General features: G+C 42.3%; 1 protein-coding gene across 14 annotated transcripts in view; it reads right to left on the bottom strand.

The window, feature by feature from the left end:
* LOC116473135 (AGBL carboxypeptidase 4) overlaps positions 1 to 20,367 on the bottom strand; it is a 1,494,771-nt gene that overhangs the window by 66,961 nt on the left and 1,407,443 nt on the right. For all 14 annotated transcript variants that reach the window (XM_058443095.1, XM_032160791.1, XM_058443101.1 and 11 more), the window contains one exon: positions 1,707 to 1,859. In XM_058443095.1, the coding sequence (XP_058299078.1) occupies positions 1,707 to 1,859 (153 nt within the window). The remainder of the gene's footprint in view (positions 1 to 1,706; positions 1,860 to 20,367) is intronic.

Here is a 20,367-nt window from a genome sequence, read left to right on the forward strand (position 1 = left end):
TCTTCCAGAAAAAGGCATGGCTGTTTCTGCCCCACAGCTGCAAATGGGGAGCTACCTGCTTTGATTCTATCATTAAATGCTGGGTGACCTTACACTGAATACTCATCGTTTCTGGGGCCACTCTTTACTGTCAGGTGTAAAGAGGGGACTGGACTAAATAATCTGCCAATTCCTTTCCTGGTTTGACATTCAAAGGTTCTGGGATTCAGAGTGCATCTTACCACGCAGAGAAATTCATCATCTCCACCAATGTCCTGGCTTGAAGCAATGGGCAGGTGAGTTTTCAGCTCATCAACTTCAAAAATTGCTATGACCTTTGTGGGCCTCTGCCCCTCTGGCCACATGGAAATAACAGGCCCCAGAGATTTAGTATCAAAACAAAGGAAAATGTGCAAAAGCTCTCTCCTTACACCACATGCTGATCCCTTCCTTATCTTCTCTTCCTGCCCTTTTCCAATATTGCTTTTGCTATGGGTTTTTCCCACCCCACAGCCTCTCTAGTTCTCGGCATGTGAGATGGGTAGTAACAGCAACTGTCTCTGGAGTTTGTTGAGGTCTTTACTGCCTGCAAAGAACTTTTATATCAAAAACTGCATTTGCCCTTCCAGGAAGCTATAATGCAGGCAGGATAGAAATTATCATCCAGCAATTACAAAAAAATTGAGGCTGAGAAGGAGTCATGGAGAAAAGAATGGTGGGCATATAACCTCTGTTAGCAGATGTGTTGTGCTTATACAAAAGAACTAGGATTGGTAAAAGCAGACCCTGGGGAAAGGTCTGACATGTGGTAGGTGCTCAGTGAGTTTCTTTTTCTTGTTAATGCTGGAGTCAACTCCATTAAACAAGGCCGGGAACAGTAGCTCATGCCTGTAATCCCAGCATTTTGGGAAGCTGAAGCAGGTGGATCACTTGAACCCAGGAGTTTGAAACCAGCTTTGGCAACATAGTGAGACCCTGTCTCTACAAAATAAATAACTAAATTTTTAAAAATTAGCCAGTAGCGGCCAGGCGTGGTGGCTCACGCCTGTAATCCTAGCACATTGGGAGGCTGAGGCAGGCGGATCACCTGAGGTTGGGAGTTCGAGACCAGCCAGACCAACATGGAGAAACCCCGTCTCTACTAAAAATACAAAAAATTAGCCAGGTGTGGTGGTGCATGCCTGTAATCCCAGCTACTCGGGAGGCTGAGGCAGGAGAATCGCTTGAACCTGGGAGATGGAGGTTGCAGTGAGCCAAGATCATGCCATTGCACTCCAGCCTGGGCAACAAGAGTGAAACTCCGTCTCACAAAAAAAAAAAAAAATTTAGCCAGTAGCCCCAGCTACTCAGGAGGCTGAGGTGGGAGGATTACTTGATCCTGGGAGATAGAGCCTGCAGTGAGCCATGATCATACCACCCTGTGTGTCAGCCTGAGCGACAGAGCGAGATCCTGTCTCAAAACAAAACAAAACCCCCAAAACAAAAACAAATGCCAGCTCATCAGCCAGCCAAAATGCTACCTTCTCAAAGAGTCTCCCTCCCTGACTGGTGACGAGCAGCTTGAGGACATGGGCACATCTTGTTTACCTCTATCTTCATCACCCACACAAGACCTGGCAGAGTTAGGTGTCCCATGGAGCTTAAAGCAAACTGAACTGAGTGAGAAGGAAGACAGGGAGGCAGGGTGTGGGGGGCTGGGGCTGGCTGAGAGAGAACTCCTGGCTTACATAGGAGAAGTCCTCAGCATTCTGGCAGAGGAGCTTGGGAAAGATGGCCTGCCTCTGGAACCGTTCCTCATCCTCAAAGATGTTGCCGTACATGAAGCCATTCATCATGGTGGAGTGGGCGTGGATGTCAATATAAAACTCCAGGCTTGTTTTCTGTTGAGAGAAAGGATAACAAATGAGAAGTCTGGGCCATAGAGCTTGTGTATAAGGGACTAGACACTACACTACACACACACACACACACACATCAAGCTGACCCTGTGTGTCAGCAGATTTAGCAGCCATTTGCAATGTGAGGGGAGGGTTTAAGACAGGTGAGGATCAATTCCTCCTCACTTTTAACATGGTTTTCCCTCAGGGTCTGAAAGCACTACTATTAGCATCCCTTTTAAGAGGTCTTCAGAAAAAGTGAAATTTATTAGCTTGGGTTAAGTCATGATGTTACTTACTCAGGACAGTTAACACATTCATGACTAGACATTAGTGGAATTTATTTCTCTGATTAATGAGAAATACCTTCCAGGTAACACAATTGTGTTTACTTTGGGCCTGGTTGCAGTTTTGCCCCAACTTGGCCATTTGTAGCTAGGAAGCTTGGTGTAAATCATGTCCCCACTTTGAGCTTCAGCTTTTTTAATTCAAACCTCAAAGCATTATATCGGGAATCAAACACAGCAATAATAATTACTATATTTCTTGATGATGTCTTGTAATATAAATAAAAAATAATAATTACTGTCTTACTGTATATATAATGCAGGCCCGACACCATTCTTGGAACTTTACATATGAAATCTTAGTTAACTCTTTTAGTTAGCCTTGTGTCATGATGCCAGGTCTACCCCACAACAGCATATAAATAATGCATGAAGGAAAATGCCTTTGCAGTCTGTAAAGACGGCATTGACCAGCCTACCTCTGCTCTTTACCGACACATAGTTAAGGCACTTTTTCGGTTGTTATGGTATTATTTGTTAGCCTTCCCTGAAGGCAGGAGGATTGTCTATAAAGAGCTCAGTGCCTGTAAGTAACGGATGCTCAGTAACTACACGCAGAATGATTGAACAAACAACCCCAGAGAGATTGCTCCACATACTGTAATGGACTGACTGAAACAGGGGGCGTGGGGGGGGTGGGGTGATTTTTAGGCCATTAGATCTTCAATGGCCCTCAAATCCAATCTTCGCTTCTTATATATCAGCCCAGCTTATATCCATTAACCCATTCTGAGAATAAGGGAAGACCCGCATGGGGAGGGGACTTGACCAAGCTCACGGAATAACGGGGACTGACACTCGGGCCTCCTGCCCCCTCACACAATTAACTTATTGTCATCAATGGCCAGCACTAGAAACAGCCAAGGCAAAATCTGGCCACCTCTCCATCCTCTTTCTAGTACATAGTCCTGAGAGAGAAGAAAAGTGCACATTTAGAAGGATTCTCCCTCCTTGGGATGCTTTTAAATGAAGTTAAAACCAAATGAAAACCATGTTGCTTCTAGAATGTGGGCTCAATGACTGTCATTTCATTTGCCTCAGAGTTGGAGTGAAAAATTATGTCTTGCCAAGCTCGCAGTTCTCTGGGTAGCATAAGCTGTCTTTTGGGAGATACAAGATGCACTGCTCTGTGTGATATTAAACTCATCATTTTCAGCTTTGGAGGTGGAATACACAATGATTCAACAGGAGCCCTATAAAAGTCATCTTCACAATTTTATTTTCTTCAATTGTCTGTCTTTTCCTGTGAGCTTTTGATGAGCTGCACAGGAAAGGAGGAGGTAGAAAGATGATTTAAGAAATGTGTAAGGAAAGCTACAGTTTCTATCTCTCGATGTCAGAGCTAGAGAGGGCCTTGGAAACCAGTTTCTCTGACCTTTCTCAAACCTGCTCTGAGTGGGGAGGTTGCTTGCTTAAGGTTGGCCAGCAAGCTAGTGAAGAAGTAAGAATTAGAACCTAGCTTTTACTTTTAAAGTTTTTTGAAAAAAATTAAAAATTTTTTTTTTTTTTTGAGACGGAGTCTTGCTCTGTCGCCCAGGCTGGGGTGCAGTGGCGCGATCTCGGCTCACTGCAAGCTCCGCCTCCCGGGTTCACGCCATTCTCCTGCCTCAGCCTCTCGGAGTAGCTGGGACTACAGGCGCCCGCCACCACGCCTGGCTAATTTTTTGTATTTTTTAGTAGAGACAGGGTTTCACTGTGGTCTCGATCTCCTGACCTCGTGATCCACCCGCCTCGGCCTCCCAAAGTGCTGGGATTACAAGCGTGAGCCGCCGCGCCCGGCCTGAAAAAAAGTAAATTTAAAAAACTTATTTGTATAAATTTATGGGGGTACAAGTGTAATTTTGTTACATTTTTCTGATAACCATATAGGTGTGGCTTCCACTGTCCCATCCTGACACCTGGCAGCTGATGTGACTTCACTTTAAAGAACCAGCACCTGAATTATGTTGATTGATCATACAATCTGAAAGTCAAATGATATAAAATAATTTATAGTAAAAAATCTCCCTTCTACCAGTCACCCAGTTTTGCTCCCCAGAGACAGCTAATGCTATCAGGCTTGCATATATCTTTCCAGAGACAGTTTGTGCATATACAAGTAAATATTTCCTCTCACACCCAAACCCCCTGCTCCAAACACACAAGTGGTAGCACCATAAACACACCATTCAGATCTGCTGTTCTCTGAATATATCTTGGAGGCAATTGTTTCTTAATAAAGAGTTACCTCACTCTTTGTGACAGCCATATATAAACTAACTAGCTACTTATTGATAAACATTTAAGGTATTTCCAATCTTTTCTTGTTACAAAGAATGTCTTAGTGATGAAATTTGTATATACATTATTTCTCACATATACAATTGTATGTAAAGTAAATTCCTGGCCGGGTGCGGTGGCTCATGCCTGTAATCCCAGCACTTTGGGAGGCAAGGCGGGCAGATCACGAAGTCAGGAGTTCGAGAGCAGCCTGGCCAACATAGTGAAACCCCATCTCTACTAAAAATACAAAAAATTAGCCAGGCGTGGTGGTGGGTGCCTATAATCCCAGCTACTTAGGAGGCTGAGGCAGGAGATTCACTTGAACCCAGGAGGTGGAGGGTGCAGTGAGCCGAGATTGCGCCATTGCACTCCAGCCTGGTGACAGTGCGAGACTCCTTCTCAAAAACAACAACAAAATAATAATAAAATAATAAATTCCTAGAAGTGAAATTCCCGGATCCTATGTGCATTTGCAATTCTGATTAATATTGACAGACTGACCTTAAAAGTGCAGAATACTCCTAGCCTATTACCTTGACAATATAGGTGGAATCAAACTTTTTGATATTTGCCAATATGATGGGTGAAAAGTAATATCTAAGATTAGTTTTAATCTGAATTTCTCTTAGTACTGTATAATTATCTTTTACTGTATAGTTAAGCATCTTTTCTTGTGTTTAAAAATGATTTGCAGCCGGGCACGGTGGCTCCCGCCTGTAATCCCAGCACTTTGGGAGGCTGAGGTGGGTGGATCACCTGAGGTCAGGAGTTCAAGACTAGCCTAGCCAACATGGTGAAACCCCGTCTCTACTAAAAATACAAAAAAAAATTAGCTGGGTGTGGTGGTGGGCACCTGTAATCCTAGCTACTTGGGAGGCTGAGGCAGGAGAATTGCTTGAACCCGGGATGCAGAGGTTGCAGTGAGCTGAGATCGCATCACTGCACTCTAGCCTGGGCAACAGGAGTGAATCTCCATCTCAAAAAATAAATAAATAAAAAATAAATCAATAAAAGTGATTTGCATTCTCTTTTCTAAGAACTCTGTTCATTTCCTTTGACCATTTAAAAAATCGGATTGTTGGGCTTTATTTCTTATTGATTTAGAGAAGCTATATATTATAGAAATTAACCTTTATGTGTTTAGATACTTTTGTCATTTGTCTTTCTATTTTACTTCTGTTCATGTATTTTTCATGTAGAAATTTTTAAATTTCTGATTTTTGACACAGTTTATCAATCTTTTCTTTTGCGATTTCCTAGCTGAATTATTTTACTGTTGCTTCCATTTTATTATTTTGTTGTTTAGTTTTCAATGTTTTGTTTCAGTTTCAATTTATATGGTCGTGGTAAGGGTTAAATTTCACTGTTTCAACACCATTTATTGAATTGTGCATCTCCTCCCCACTGACATTTCTATCCCCCTTGCCATTTGGTTGGGATCAAATGGAATGTGGGCAATGACGATAACTTCGAGACCTGCCCATAAAACTCCTCATACACAATCACCCACATTCTCTCTTGCCCTTCTGCATGGGTAGCTACATGTGAAAAATGATGATATCCTAAGAAGAAAGAAGCCTATATCCTGGACTCAACACTTAGAAGATAACAGCCAGTAGAGTCACCTGATCTGCATCAGACTGATGTTAGAGAGAAGTGAATCTTCACTGTATTAAGCCACTGAAATTTGGGGACTGTTTATTGTAGAAGCTAATATCATTCATCTTGACTAGTACAAAATCTCAATTCAAAAAGCCTTATTTTATCCCTCAGGCTGAGTTAACAGCCTCCTCTGTGCTCTTGTTATTCAAGGTATATATCTCTCTCATGGCACTTACCACATGACATAATAATCCTTTATTTTCATCTCCCTCCAGCATGCGAGCTCTTTGAGGGCAGGGATCTTATATTGCTGATTTTTTTTAATCCACAGGACCAGAACAAGGTCTGGTCATCATTAAAGGTTTACAAAGGAATGGATAAGAAATGAACTGATGGAAGGATAAGTGAATTAATGAATAAACAAATGCATCTTAAGTTTTTCCAAGAGTAAAACCAGGTACTTTTCTGTGGCTGCGCCAGACAAAGGGGTGTGTGTCACAAATGTAGGGCCCTTAATTACAATTTGCGAATGAGAATAGAAGGTGGGGGATGGGGAGAGCATCTCCGTTCCTTCCTTCTAAACTTAAGAACCTTAATTAAAACAGAATGATGAAGGGCTGTCCCCTTGCCAGCAGCCAGCAGCTCATCTTGCGATCAGGGGCCTAAGAGTAAATTAAAATCAGTGCCAATAAAATTAAAACTACTTTGGGGCATATTTGCAACATAATTTAGTGTGGAGTTTCTTCCACCTAGACACCAGGGAGGAAATGGGTTTTCTTTCTCTATTCTGAGCTGCTACCCTGCTTCATCTCACTTGGCACAGGCCAAAACCTGAGCTTGGTGCTCTGTTGTGGGGCTGTATCCTTCACATTTGGGCAGCACTTCAGAGTTTATCACAAATTCAGTTCAAAGAAGGAAGGACCACCCAGGGCAATCCAATCCAGGAAGGACAGAGGCGTTTTATCTCAGGTTTGGAGATGCCATGGGGAAGAAACTGAAGCTTCGGCGGGAATAACTGCATATTGAGCAGGGTGAGCTTTGTTATTATTTCTGTTTTACAGAGGAGGAAACGGAAGCTCAGAGAGCTCAAGTAACTTGCCCAGCATTACGCAGCAAGATGTGGCAGAGTCGGGACTGAAACCCAGGCCTCTGGCTATAAACTCCCCATGTCCTGTACCCTGCTGTCCTCACAGGAGCTTGCAGCTTAGCAAAGCAATTACTTGATTACAGTAAGGCAAGCCCCATGCAGGTTCCTTCAGCTCTGAGCTGAAGGCCTGTGGGGATCTGTGACTGAGATTATTGCCCTTAGACTCTCAAAAAGGCATTGAGGTATGTGTGTGGGAGGAGCAAGAAGTGTTGGAGAACTTCCAGACACATTCCTCCTTCAGATTTACCCCAGGAAGATGTTTTCCCCGGGACTGAGATAAAAAAGCCCCAAATCTATTCTTTTCATTATTAACTAAAATGTCTCCCTGTCTGTTTTTTAAGGAATGAAAGCTATTTCTGTGTTCTAAGGCAGGAAGGAAAAATTTTCAGAAAAATTGAGGACTCTTTCTTTTTTTTTTTTTTTTTTTTTTGAGACGGAGTCTCACTCTGTCGCCCAGGCTGGAGTGCAGTGGCGCAATCTCGGCTCACTGCAAGCTCCGCCTCCCGGGTTCACGCCATTCTCCTGCCTCAGCCTCTCCGAGTAGCTGGGACTACAGGCGCCCGCCACCACGCCCGGCTAATGTTTTTGTATTTTTAGTAGAGACGGGGTTTCACCGTGGTCTTGATCTCCTGACCTCGTGATTCGCCCGCCTCGGCCTCCCAAAGTGCTGGGATTACAAGCGTGAGCCACCGCGCCCAGCCCTCTTTCTTTACTATCAACCAAGCAAATCAAATAAACAAAATAATGCAAAGGTTCTTTATCATTCATAGTGTATATTTCTTTATTTTAAAATAATTTTTTTTGTAAAGACAGGGTTTGCTATATTGCCCAGTATAGTCTGGAACTCCTGGGCTCAAGCAATTTTCCTGCCTCAGGCTCCCAAAGTGCTGGGATTATAGGTGTAAGTCACTGTGCCCAGCCCATAGCATATGCATATATATATTTCTGAAGTGGCACAGTGAAGGCTTTCTTCCTCAAATATGTCCTGAACGTGGCTGGGCAGAAATTCCTGCCACAAAAGGATATAATAAGTCAAGGGGACAAAGAAAGGAACAACCACATAAGAAATCCAGATAGCCAGTTCAAGGAACCAAGGGGATGGGCCACGGGCACTTCACCTCCTGCCTTTCTCCATCCTACACTCCAGCCTTCTAGAACCACTGTAACTTCCCAAGCACACTGGTGTTCTCGTACTCTAGGCTTTTGTGTCTATTCCTCCAGGTGAGAATGCATGTCCTCTTCCTTCCTTTCACCTCCTGGTAACATCTTGTTCATCTTTTTTTTTTTTTTTGAGATGGAGTCTCGCTCTTCATCTTTTACTCTTTTACGCTTGATCATCTTTTACTGCTTATCCCAAATGGGCCCTTGACAGAGAGGTCTTCCTGGATGCTCTCAGGGATAGCAGCTCCCTTCCCTGGAATCCCACAGATTAAAAAAATATCCTTCTGTTAAGGTATTTATCATCTAGCTTATTCATTCATCCATTCATCTGGCAAATATCTACTGTGAACCTACTATGTTCCTGGTGCTATCATAGGACTTCGGGGTGAACAAGACAGATAAGATTCCTGCCTTTAAGTAGCTAACACCCAGGGTTACAAACTATAAACAGCAGATAAGCAAGGTAATTGCAGATTGTGAAACATGCTAGAAATGCACTAGGATAAATAACATGATGGTGAATAACTAAGTCTACTTTAGGTAGTGTGATCAGGGAAGGCCTCTGACATTTGAATTAAGCTTCAAAAGATGATAAGAACCAGCCATTCAGCCAGGTGTGGTGGCATGCACCTGTCAAGCAAGAATACTATTCCTGGCAAAATTGTCCTTCAAAAAGGAAATGGAGATAAAGATTTTCCTGTACAAACAGAAGAGAACAGGGAGAGGGAACAGAAGAGAGGGAGAGGGAGAGGAAAAGGAAAGGGGAGAGGAGGGGAGGGGAGGGGAGACAGAAAAGGAAAGAAAGAAAAGGAAGAAAGAAGGAAAGGAAGGAAGGAAAGAGAGAGAAAGAAAGAGAAAGAGAAAAAGAAAGGAAGGAAGGAAAGAAGAAAAAGAAAGAACGAAAGAAAGGAGGAAGGAAGGGAGGAAGGAAGGAAGGAAGAAAGAAAGAAAAAGAAGAAAGAAAGAAAGGAGAGACAGAGAAAGAGAAAGAAAGAGAAAAAGAAAGGAAGGAAGGAAAGAAGAAAAAGAACGAAAGAGGAGGAAGGGAGGGAGGGAGAAAGGAAGAAAGAAGAAAGAAAAAGAAGAAAGAGAGAAAGAGAAAGAAAGAAAGAGAGAGAGAAAGAAAGGGAGAAAAAACAGACACTCAAAGAAGTCAGCAAGAGAATCCTGGGCAAAACAAAGGCCCTAAAGCAAGGATGAGTGTATTGTTTTCAAAAACCAAAGGGAAGGCCAGTAGCCAGATTGTGACAAACACTGGAGCTAAGCCTGGACAGGTTTGCAGGGTCCAGATCACACAGGGCTTGAAGGCCAAGGTCAGAATTTGGAGTTTATCCTATGTTACAGTAGAAAGACATTTTAACAGGAATACTGGAAAACATACCTTGCCTATCATGTAGATAATGGATTTTAGGGGGGCATGAATGAGGCAGTTGGGACAGTTCCCCTAAGCGATCATAGTACAGTCATGCAGCACTTAATGATGGGGATAAGTTCTGAGAAATGCATCACTAGGTGATTTCGTCATTGTGTGACCATCATAGAGTGTACTTACACTAACCTAGATGCTATAGCCTACGATATGCTTATAGCCTATGGCTCTTAGGTTACAAACCTGTACAGCATATGACTGTTTTAAAATAAATTTAATGAGGCCAGGCGTGGTGGCTCACACCTGCAATCTCAGCAGTTTAGGAGGCCAAGGCACGCAGATCAGTTGAGGTCAGGAGTTCAAGACCAGCCTGACCAATATGGGGAAATCCCTTCTACTGAAAACATGAAAATCAGTTGGGCATAGTGGTACACACCTGTAATCTTAGCTACTCGGGAGGCTGAGGCAGGAAAATCACCTGAACCTGGGAAGTGGAAGTTGCAGTGTATTGGCACAATCTTGGCTCACTGGGATTACAGGTGTGAGCCACCACTCCTGGCCTCATTAAATTTGTTTTAAAACATTTTAGTTCTTCAATAATAAATCAACCTTAGCTTACTGGGACTTTTTTACTTTATAAACTTTTAATTTTTTAAACTTTTTGACTCTTTTGTAATAACACTTAGCTTAAAACACAAACACACATTATACAGCTGCACAAAAATATTTTCTTCCTTTATTACTCTATAAGCTTTTTTCTAGTTATAAATTATGATCTTTTTTTACTTTTTAAACATTTTTTGTTAAAAGCTAAGGCACAAACACAAACATGAGCTGAGACCTACATAGGATCAAGATTATCAACATCGCTGTCTTCCACCTCCCACATCTTATCACACTGGAAGGTCTTCAGCAACAATAACATGCATGAAGCTGTCATCTCCTATGATAACAATGCCTTCTTGTGGAACACTTCCTGAAGGACCTGCCTGAGACTTTTTAGAGTTAACTTTTTTATAAGTAGAAGTACACTCTAAAATAACAATAAAAAGTATAGTATAGAAAATACATAAACCATTAGCATAGTTACGTACTATTATTAAGTGTTATGTATTATACATAATTGCATTTCCATCTTTTTATATGACTGGCAGCACAGCAGGTTGGTTTACCCGAGCATCACCACAAACATGTGAATGAGTAATGCATTCCCCTATGCCTTACAACAGCTGCGATGTCACCAGGTGACAGGAATTTTTCAAGTTCATCATAATCTTATGGGACCACCATTGTACATGTGGTCTGATGCTGAAATGTCATTATGCAGTGCTTAACTACAGCTTAAATAAGAGAGGTGGTGGTAGAGGTGAGAAGGCATATTTAATAAATATTGTGGCCACACCTCCATAGAACCTGCACATAGATTACATGTGGGAAGAATCAAAGGTTTATGACTTGAACACTAAGTAGATGGTGGTTTCATGTACAGAGATGGAGAAGACTAGGGTGGAGCCCAGCTGGGATAGTGGTTAGGAAATTGAGAGTTCTGACAGGCTCTTCACAGTTTGAAATGACCACTGAATACATGACAGGAAGTGTCAAGTAGGCTGTTAAATTCATGAAAGAAGAACCCTGGGGGAGAGGACTGGACTGAAGGTATAAATGTAGGAATCATTAGCATTGAGGTGTGTGTAACACCTCTGGGAGAAAGCGTGGACCAAGAGGAGGTCCTGGGACTGAGCCTGGAGGCCTCCAAAGTTGAAAGTTTAGCTAAAAGAGAAGGAAAGAAGACTGTGGAGTGGTCAGAGAAGAAAGAAGGTGAAAGAATACAAGGAAAGTGTGGTTTTATGAAAACCACGAGCAACAACAGAAAAAAAATTAAGAAGGAGGGTGTGGCCTGTGAATCCTTTGAAGCCTAGAACTGCATCTGGCTCACTTCCATATCCACCAGGTATATCACAGGGCCTGACACACAGTAAGTACTCAGGCAACAATTGCTGAGTGACTAAATGAATAAATAAATGAATGGGCCAGCTATCTTAGACTCAGAGAAAGGGGTATTGAGGGGTGTGGGAAGTTCCCAGGGCCTAGATTCTATCTGGAAGAGCTATGGGGGAGGATAATAATAACAACATAGCCCTTACTTTATGCCAGGGGCAGGCACTCATTATTAATCCTCCCACAACCTTATCAGATAGAAACATCATTTACAAACAAGAACACTCAGGAATAGAGTGGTTGTGTGGGAACCCGAGATCACACAGTGGTAACTGGCAGAGCCCAAGCAGTCTGGCTCTGCAATCCGTGTACTTAAACATGACACCATCAAAAGCTGTTGATATTCATGCAGTACTTCTTAAGTATGGTTCTATAATTATAACAATCCTATAAGGGTAATAACATCATATAAGGAAACCAAGGGAAAGAGCTTGCAAGTGGTAGATCTTAGATTCAAACCCAAGTGTTTCCGACCTGGGGCTAAGCTCTATTCAGAATAGCCCAGCCCTATATTTGTGGCCTACTTGACCTCAGCAGAATATATTTCAGGATTATTCTGAGACTAATGATTAGTTAGGTATGGAGAAAATGCATCAGAAGCAGCAAGATGAGAAATAAAAACGTATTTTTTCTACTTCTAATTAGCCTCTTACAATCTGACTCTACTTGATCATAAATGGAGGCATTTCTGCATCTCCTAGGGATCCAGGAAGAGCCAGGTCTGGCCTAGCAGGAAGGAGCCTTCCTTTGCTTCCATCCCCTTTCTCCACCTCTATGCCTGGAAACAGAGAGAGATGAAAGGCTCAGCACAGGAGGTTTGGGTTTATAATAGATCTTCCCAGGGCAAATGATGAACTCCTGACCTCCTGCTCCCTTCAGTGACTGGTGATAGCCATAATGACTATGATAATGATAATGGTGATAAAAGGGTACTCATGAGAGTAGTGTGGTTTGGGGGTCTGGTAGACTTGGCTTCAAGTGTTAGTTTCACCATGGGTGAGCTTTAAGACCTGTAGAATTCACTTTCGCTCCCTGAGTTTCAGTTTCATCACCTGAAATTTGAAGATAACAATCACAAATTCACACATTGTCATAGAGGTAAATGAAGTAACTGGCTATGTGCCTACCAAAATGTATGACAGCTTATACACTGTCAATATATTCTTTTGAATCACACAATGACACTATGGGCAGGTGCTGTGCTTGGCACTGGGGATATGGACCTCTTGGAGCTCAAAACCTTGTGAAGAAGAAGGACATTTTACAAGTAACTTTCTGTGCAATGAGGAATGTGTAGAAGTGCGAGTACTATGGTAGAACAGCGTTAAGAGGAGCTTGGGGACCAGCTTACATATATCTACATTTCTTCCTTGTTCAATATGAAATCTATTGACAATAACCACCATCTTGCACATTTATACAGTTATAAACCATTCTCACACCAATCATTTGATTCTCTCAACACTCCACAGAAGTCAATAGGATTATGATCTTAGTTTCTCAGAAGAAGCTCAGAGCCTGGCTTATCAAGATCTCACAACAAATTACGAGTTGAGATGGGATTCGAGCTTACATCTCACCACTCCAAAGCCTCTGCTTGATCCTCAACTTGAGAAGTCATCCTATGTGCCTAGTTTTGTATCGAGAGTGCACACAGATACAAGTAGACAAGCCAGGCCTTCCCTCAGAAGGCCCCAGTCTGAGCAGGAAAACAAGACAAAATAATCAGGGAGCTCTCAGCTAAGAAGAGGACTGAGATACAAGTTTTAAGGCTGTGAGAGCTGAGGAACATTTTAATTTGATAATTAAAAGCTAATGTTGCTTCATTATAAATCAAAGCCTGATAAAACTAGGGCACCCTTGGGCACATATTTGGAACTCAGTAAATAGTTGTGGCCTGAATGCTTGGGGACAACTGTCTCAGGAGATTGTTAGCTGGCTCAGAGAGATAATGATACATGTCTAACCACTCAGCTGCAGGGACAGGGGTCCTTGGTCTATGCCAGGTTTTTTCTTCCTAGGAAACTCATCTTGGCTCTCTACTAAGCTGCTACGTGACCCTGGAGAAGTCCTTCTCCCTCTCTGGACTTCAATTTCCCCACTTAAAGGATGGATTCAGTGACTTCTCAGGGCTCTTTCCACCATTATATCCTGAGTCTTATATCCTTCCAATATCTCATCTTCCTGCTTTGCACTATTGCTGTTGTTGTATTCTCTTTCATTTGGCCTCTAACTGAGGACAGATGTTGCCAGTCTTTCTACCTTATCTCCTTCAACACACAAGTGCAAGGTCCTTTTCCTTGGCATGGCCCTGTGGGGAGAGCCTGCTGCCAGACAGCAGTTCAATCATTCCCCCACGCTAATGCAGTCTTTCCACTTGGCAGAGTGCACATCACTACTTTTCAAAGAAGTGTTCAAGGGTGCCAACATTCATGCTGAAATTATGCACTTTATCCTAGGGAAACATAAAATGGTTCCTATCTGCTTTATTTGGTGTAGGCAGCTGGAAGAGTGAAAACAGGAAGAAGAAAGGTACAGGCAGGCACTTGGCATCTGTCCCTTCATTCTTTCTTCCTCTTTCTTCTCTAACTCTCTCATCTTGCCCCTTTTCTCTTCTTCCTCTTTATTCCTTTTCTTCTTCTGTTCCCCCTTTCCCACCTCTTTCTTCACCGTATAGTAGGGAAGACAGACAAGGGAACAGTTTAAATGTACATATGCCTTTCAGGTGCTGTAAGAGACGTAAGTGAAGACTGGGTGAAAGTATGGCTGAAGGAACCATTCAATTAGTGGTGGTCAGGAAAGACTTTACAGAGGAGGTGACTATTAAGCAAGGGCTTGACAGATGAGAAGGTGTTCACCAAGGGAATAAGGAAAGGACCCTCCAGTGGAGAGAAAGACAGTGTAGGCAGAGGGAGCCTGCGGGCAAAAGCCCCAAGCCTAAAACCACTAGCCCCTTGAGGGAACAATACATTGGGGCCCAGTGCAGTGGCTCATGCCTGTAATCCCAGCCCTTTGGGAAGCTGAGGCAGGTGGATCATGAGGTCAGGAGGTTGAGACATCCTGGTCAACATGGTGAAACCCTGGCTCTACTAAAAGTACAAAAATTAGCTGAGTGTGGTAGTGCGTGCCTGTAATCCCAGCTACTAGGGAGGCTGTGGCAGGAGAATTGCTTGAACCAGGGAGTCAAAGAATGCAGTGAGTCAAGATTACGCCACAGCACTCCAGCCTGGCAACAGAGCAAGACTCTACCTTAAAATAAAATAAAATAAAAAAGTGTTTAGCACAGTTGAAGGGCAGGGGAGGGGACACAGAGGGGGGTGAGGAAACGGACTAGAGAGGCTTCCAAAGACCCCTACATGGAAGGCCTTGTAAGTCACTAAGGAGTCATGACTTTTCCTTATGAAACGGAAAATAGCCACAGAAGTGTTTTATGAAATTAGAACAGGATGACATTTACATTTTAGCAAGATTGTTCTGGAAGCTGTGATGAGAATCAGTGGTCATAAGACTCAAAGGCAGGTAGACTAGTTAGAACATTTTTGTTATAATCCAAGTGAGAACTAATTTAAAAATGATAAGGTCCTGAATTAAAGCAAGGGCTAGGGCTGAGCACGGTAGCTCATGCCTGTAATCCCAGCACTTTGGGAGACCGAGGTGGGTGGATCACCTGAGGTCAGGAGTTTGAGACCAGCCTGGGCAAAACACTGTCTCTACTAAGAAAAACAACAACAACAACAACAACAGAAACCAAAAATTAGCTGGGCGTGGTGGCACATGCCTGTAATCTCAGCAACCTGGGAGGCTGAAGCACGAGAATCGCTTGAACCCAGGAGACGGAGGTTGCAGTGAGCCGAGTTGGCACCACCACACTACAGCCTGTGCTACAGAGTGATACTTCGTCTCAAAACAAAACAAAACATAAAGCAAGGGCTGGGAGGATGTGAAGAAGCGTTCAAACATGAGACCCACTACAAAGCAAGATTGACAGTTTGCAATATGGGACCTAAGTTTGGACTGATTCCCAGGTTTCCGGATTGAGGGGGGGCATCCGCTGAGATTGGAGATGTCACCATCTTATAAGTTTGAGCTGTATGTTTGCCTCCTTGGTACTTGTTCCCACTTAGAGTGAGATGCTATCAGATGTGCTATGGTTATGATATTTTGATCCAAATAAGTTGATTTTTTCTAAATATGGCTATTTGAATGAAAAGAACATTTCCCCCATGTAATCATGTGTTTTCTGTATAAATAGAGCTCTTTATTAATATAAATTAAGCATAAGTGACTACAGAGGAGGTCTACCAAAAAAAAAGTTAAGTATAAACACTGCACACTTTTGTTAGGATACAGAATCAAAGGTTTCTTTTTTTTTTTTTAAATTCAAACACTTAAATACACATAATCAAATACTTAGGCCCTCTATTACAATGTAAATGGGATGCTGGCGGGCTTTTCTCTAGCTATTGCTCTGCTATAGGCATTCACTCTCTCCAAAGAGAAGACTTCTGATTTTTATGAACTGCTTCACTCAGCCAGAAAGCAGCAAGGAGTGAGGGAGTGGTTGTGAGAGTTAAGCAAGGGTTGGACAAGGAGGTGTGGGTAACAGACAAGCTTTATGTCTTGGATTGAAGGGAAGTCCTACAACAATGCAGGCTCCTTCATCCATATCTACATAAAAACCTTCATCAAAACCAGACAGAATGAATTTGTGTCTTCTCTGGCTCTTTGAATTGTTTGGAGTTTTGCTCTCCTAGCCCCTCTCCTTTGACACATGAAATACTATCAACAACCTACACAACTTGTTTATAGTCATTATCTCATTCTTAACATACCTGTTTTACAGATAAATGCATTGCTTAAGGTTACATAGCTAGTAAGCGGCAGAGCCAAGGATAAAATCTAGATCTATCCATAATACAAGTTCTTCCCACTCTATCATTCTGTCTTGATTCCTTTATCTTTGGGTTTGTCATGGGGAGCCAAGAGGATGAATTATTGGTAGGCAAGGAATATATTTTCCACATGTGAATATCAGGTCCTCAAGAATCTGCCTTCATCCCCAACCTCATTTCCTACTCTCTGCTGATGGGCACTCTATGCTTTCTCCATGCCAAATTGAGAGCTTCCAGACTGTGTGATGCTCCTCTGTGCCCTCCAAGGCTTTGCTCATGCTGTTCCCTCAGACAGGAGCACCTTGCCCTGCTGGGCCTTCCTCCAGGACCCAATATAAGCATCCCTTCCTCTAAAGGCTTCCCTAACCCATGTCCTTCTTCACGTCTATTGTCACTCAATCCTTCTTTTTTATTGTACCTATTTCACTGTTTCATTATTATTGCTTTGTGTGTCTATTTCTCCCACTGGATCAAGCACTCCTCAGGACCTGAAATCACATTGTTTTCATTTTAATAGGTCCAACATCTGGCGCAGCGTCTGGCACATAGTAGGTGCTAAGGAAATCCTTATTGAATGAATAGATGGATGAACTAATGATGGAGAAGAGAATATCTTTGAGCACAGACTCTCTCCATCCTTTATCTTCTCTGAGAAATGCTATTGTGGAACAGGGAGAGAGAAAGGCAGACCGCAAGGTGATACACGGGTAAAACATTCTTCCCTATTCTCTGGGTTCCTTCTCTTTTTTTCTTCTTCTTGCTATTGGAACAAAAATAAAGAGTACATCATAAGCAAAGCTGTATTTTCTGTTTATTGCCACCAGGTTAATAACAGTAATGGTGTGAGAAGAAAATGAGGTGTTATGTAAAACCCCGCATTGCAGATTTTGCTGCTGATGTAAAGAACTCAATAAAGTGTAACACTTTAATCATGGAGATAAAAATCACACAGCAACTTCCCACAGGCTTTCAGAGCCTTAAGACAAAATAGTTGTGGGGAAATGAGAGATGAGAGAAGAATATTATCAGGCATCAGAAAAGTTGTGCTTGGGCTTTTTTTTTTCCTTCTTTAAAAAATGGAATAAGCTTTTTATATCTACTTCCAAGACACCTTGCATGAATTTCCGTATTCTCTGGAGGACATGCTCAAACTTCTGGAGGAGGATTTGCTCATTCTTTGTAAAAATGGATTTGTTTACAGAGAACTAAAATTCCTGTCTTTTAGTTGACTTCATGGCATTTTAGGAAAACAGAGGCAGTCTCTAAAAATGAAAGAAGGATTTAGATGGAGGTAAAGAGGCTGGTGATAATAAGTCTCTTTCTATGATGGTCTGGAATTCGGGAAAGACATCGTAGTAGAAGGTGGGAGCTCTTGTGCCAACTCTGACACTTTGGAGAAATCACCTTCTTGCCTCTGTGCCTCAGTTTCATCATTCTTCAAATAAGGATCTCCAAAGGGATGCATTATATGATCTCCAAAGGGATTCCAGATCTGACACTCCATAGTCTGTGAGGCTCCCAGCAAGAAGGCCAGTTGGTGGTTTAGCTCTTGGCATTTGCTGTTGTGGTTCTGGACTGCTGCAGTAGGCTTCCAGCTGGCCTCTCTGTTTCTACTCAAAATACCTCCTTCCTTTCCCCATCACCTAAATCCATTTTCCATCCTGATGCCAGAGTGATCTATGAATAACAAGAGGAAACTATGCATACACCCTGGAAACTATATGTGCACTGCTATAAGATGGCACAAGGAGGGGTCATGCAGAGAAGGGGTCTAAGATTAGAGATCTGGGCTCAAACATTGAACTGCCTGTTTGACTTCAAAGGAGTTACTTTATGTCTCCAATTCTGTTTCTTTACCAGTCAAAAGAAGGTTACAATGAGATCACTCATGTCACCAAGCTGACATGGGTTAAATGAGTTAGTGCATGTCCAAGCGCCTGAAACATAGGAGGCGTTCAGTAATCTTTTTCATACCATAATAATTATTTCAGGTGTAATTAAAAATGAGGGCATATTCTAGGGCTGTGCTGTATAAGCAGTCATTTGTGACTACTTAAATTTAAATTAATTAAAATTAACTTAAAAAATATAGTTCCTTTGTCCTACTAGCCACATTGTAAGTGCTCAATAGCCACTGTGATAGACAATGCAAAGGAAATCTAACACCATCATAGAAAGTCTATTGAGCGGGCCAGGTGCGATAGTTCACTCCTGTAATCCCAGCACTTTGGGAGGCCGAGGCAGGTGGATCACCTGAGGTCAGGAGTTCAAAACCAGCCTTCCCAACATGATGAAATCCCATTTCTACTAAAAATACAAAAATTAGCCAGGTGTGGTGGTGTGCGCCTGTAATCCCAGCTCCTCAGGAGGCTGAGGCAGGAGAATCACTTGAATCCAGGAGGCGGAGGTTGCAGTGAGCTGAGATTGTGCCATTGCACTCCAGCCTGCTCACCCAAGTGCAAGACTCCATCCCCCCACCCCCAGAAAAAAAGAGAAAGTCTGTTGAATGGCACTATTCTAGTATCTTAGCCATCATAAACAGTGGATTCAAATGTAAAGCATATATCCATATACAACTATGCTTACACAAACACATCTACTTTTATACACACAAACTCACACTTGCATACAAAACCACAAAACAGGGCATTAAGGAAAAATGATCTAAGTCCTGACTCTGAGTCAATCCATCAAGCATACAAAAAATCAGGTCCTGTGTAAAACAGCTCACATTGGACATCACTTAAATCTTATGACAACTTTAGTAGGAGGTATTATCCCCATCTTGCTGATTCTGACATTGAAACTCAGAGTGGTTGAATAACTTGATTGATGTCACAAAGCTTCTAAGTGGCAGAACATGACTTATTCCCCACGATACAATACTGCTTCTGAAGGGGCATTTCAGAAGACAAGGGGCTCAGAGGACAAAGTCATCACAAACTCTTTACGATCTTTGTTCAAGATGCCAATGATTGGAACTGCCTGGGGACTATCTGGCAGTCCCAGGTTAGTCACAGAGCCTACAGAATTCAATGAAATTGACTCTAACTCTAGGTTGAAAGCTTTCAATCTAGTTTTCTTGGCTTATGGAGTGTGGCAGTGTCAGAGCTATGTGAGATTCAAGTCTTCAGAAAAGGCCTGGGAGCACATGAGAAAGGTGAAGAAGGTAATAAAACGGTAAAGAAGAAGGGATCTTCTAACCCATCTAGAGAAGTTTCCTTTTCACAACTTATTTTCCTCTCTTATTTTAAAGACATGGTCTCTCAAAAATTGCACAGTGAGGTGTGGGCTATGGTGGAGAGGAGATTGCATGTGAGGATTATGGTAACTTGAATGGTTCTACGTCAGTAACTGCCTATGAATACAGACAAGGACAGCTAATGAGTCAGAGAAGTGGATGGATGGATGCATGGATGGATGGATGGATGGATGGATGGACAAGACAGGCAACTGGACATATAAGCAGTAAGTTAGAAACACATAACAGGGTCAGAAACACATAACAGAGGCTTCTATTCTAGCTTTTTGTGTACTTCTGCTATACTCTGATCCTCTAGAAGGCTGGTATTGTTTCTGATTTATTATAAACTCCCTCTTTCACCAGATACAGCATGATATCCAGCCTAGAGTCAGCACTCAAAGAAAGTTTGTTGAAAAAAAACCAAACACCCGAGAGAGCAATAGCTAGATAATAATAATCCTTCACATTTGTATGGTACTTTGTAATATA

Source organism: Hylobates moloch, unplaced genomic scaffold, assembly GCF_009828535.3.
Source record: "Hylobates moloch isolate HMO894 unplaced genomic scaffold, HMol_V3 SCAFFOLD_8, whole genome shotgun sequence".
Classification (NCBI taxonomy): Eukaryota; Metazoa; Chordata; class Mammalia; order Primates; family Hylobatidae; genus Hylobates; species Hylobates moloch.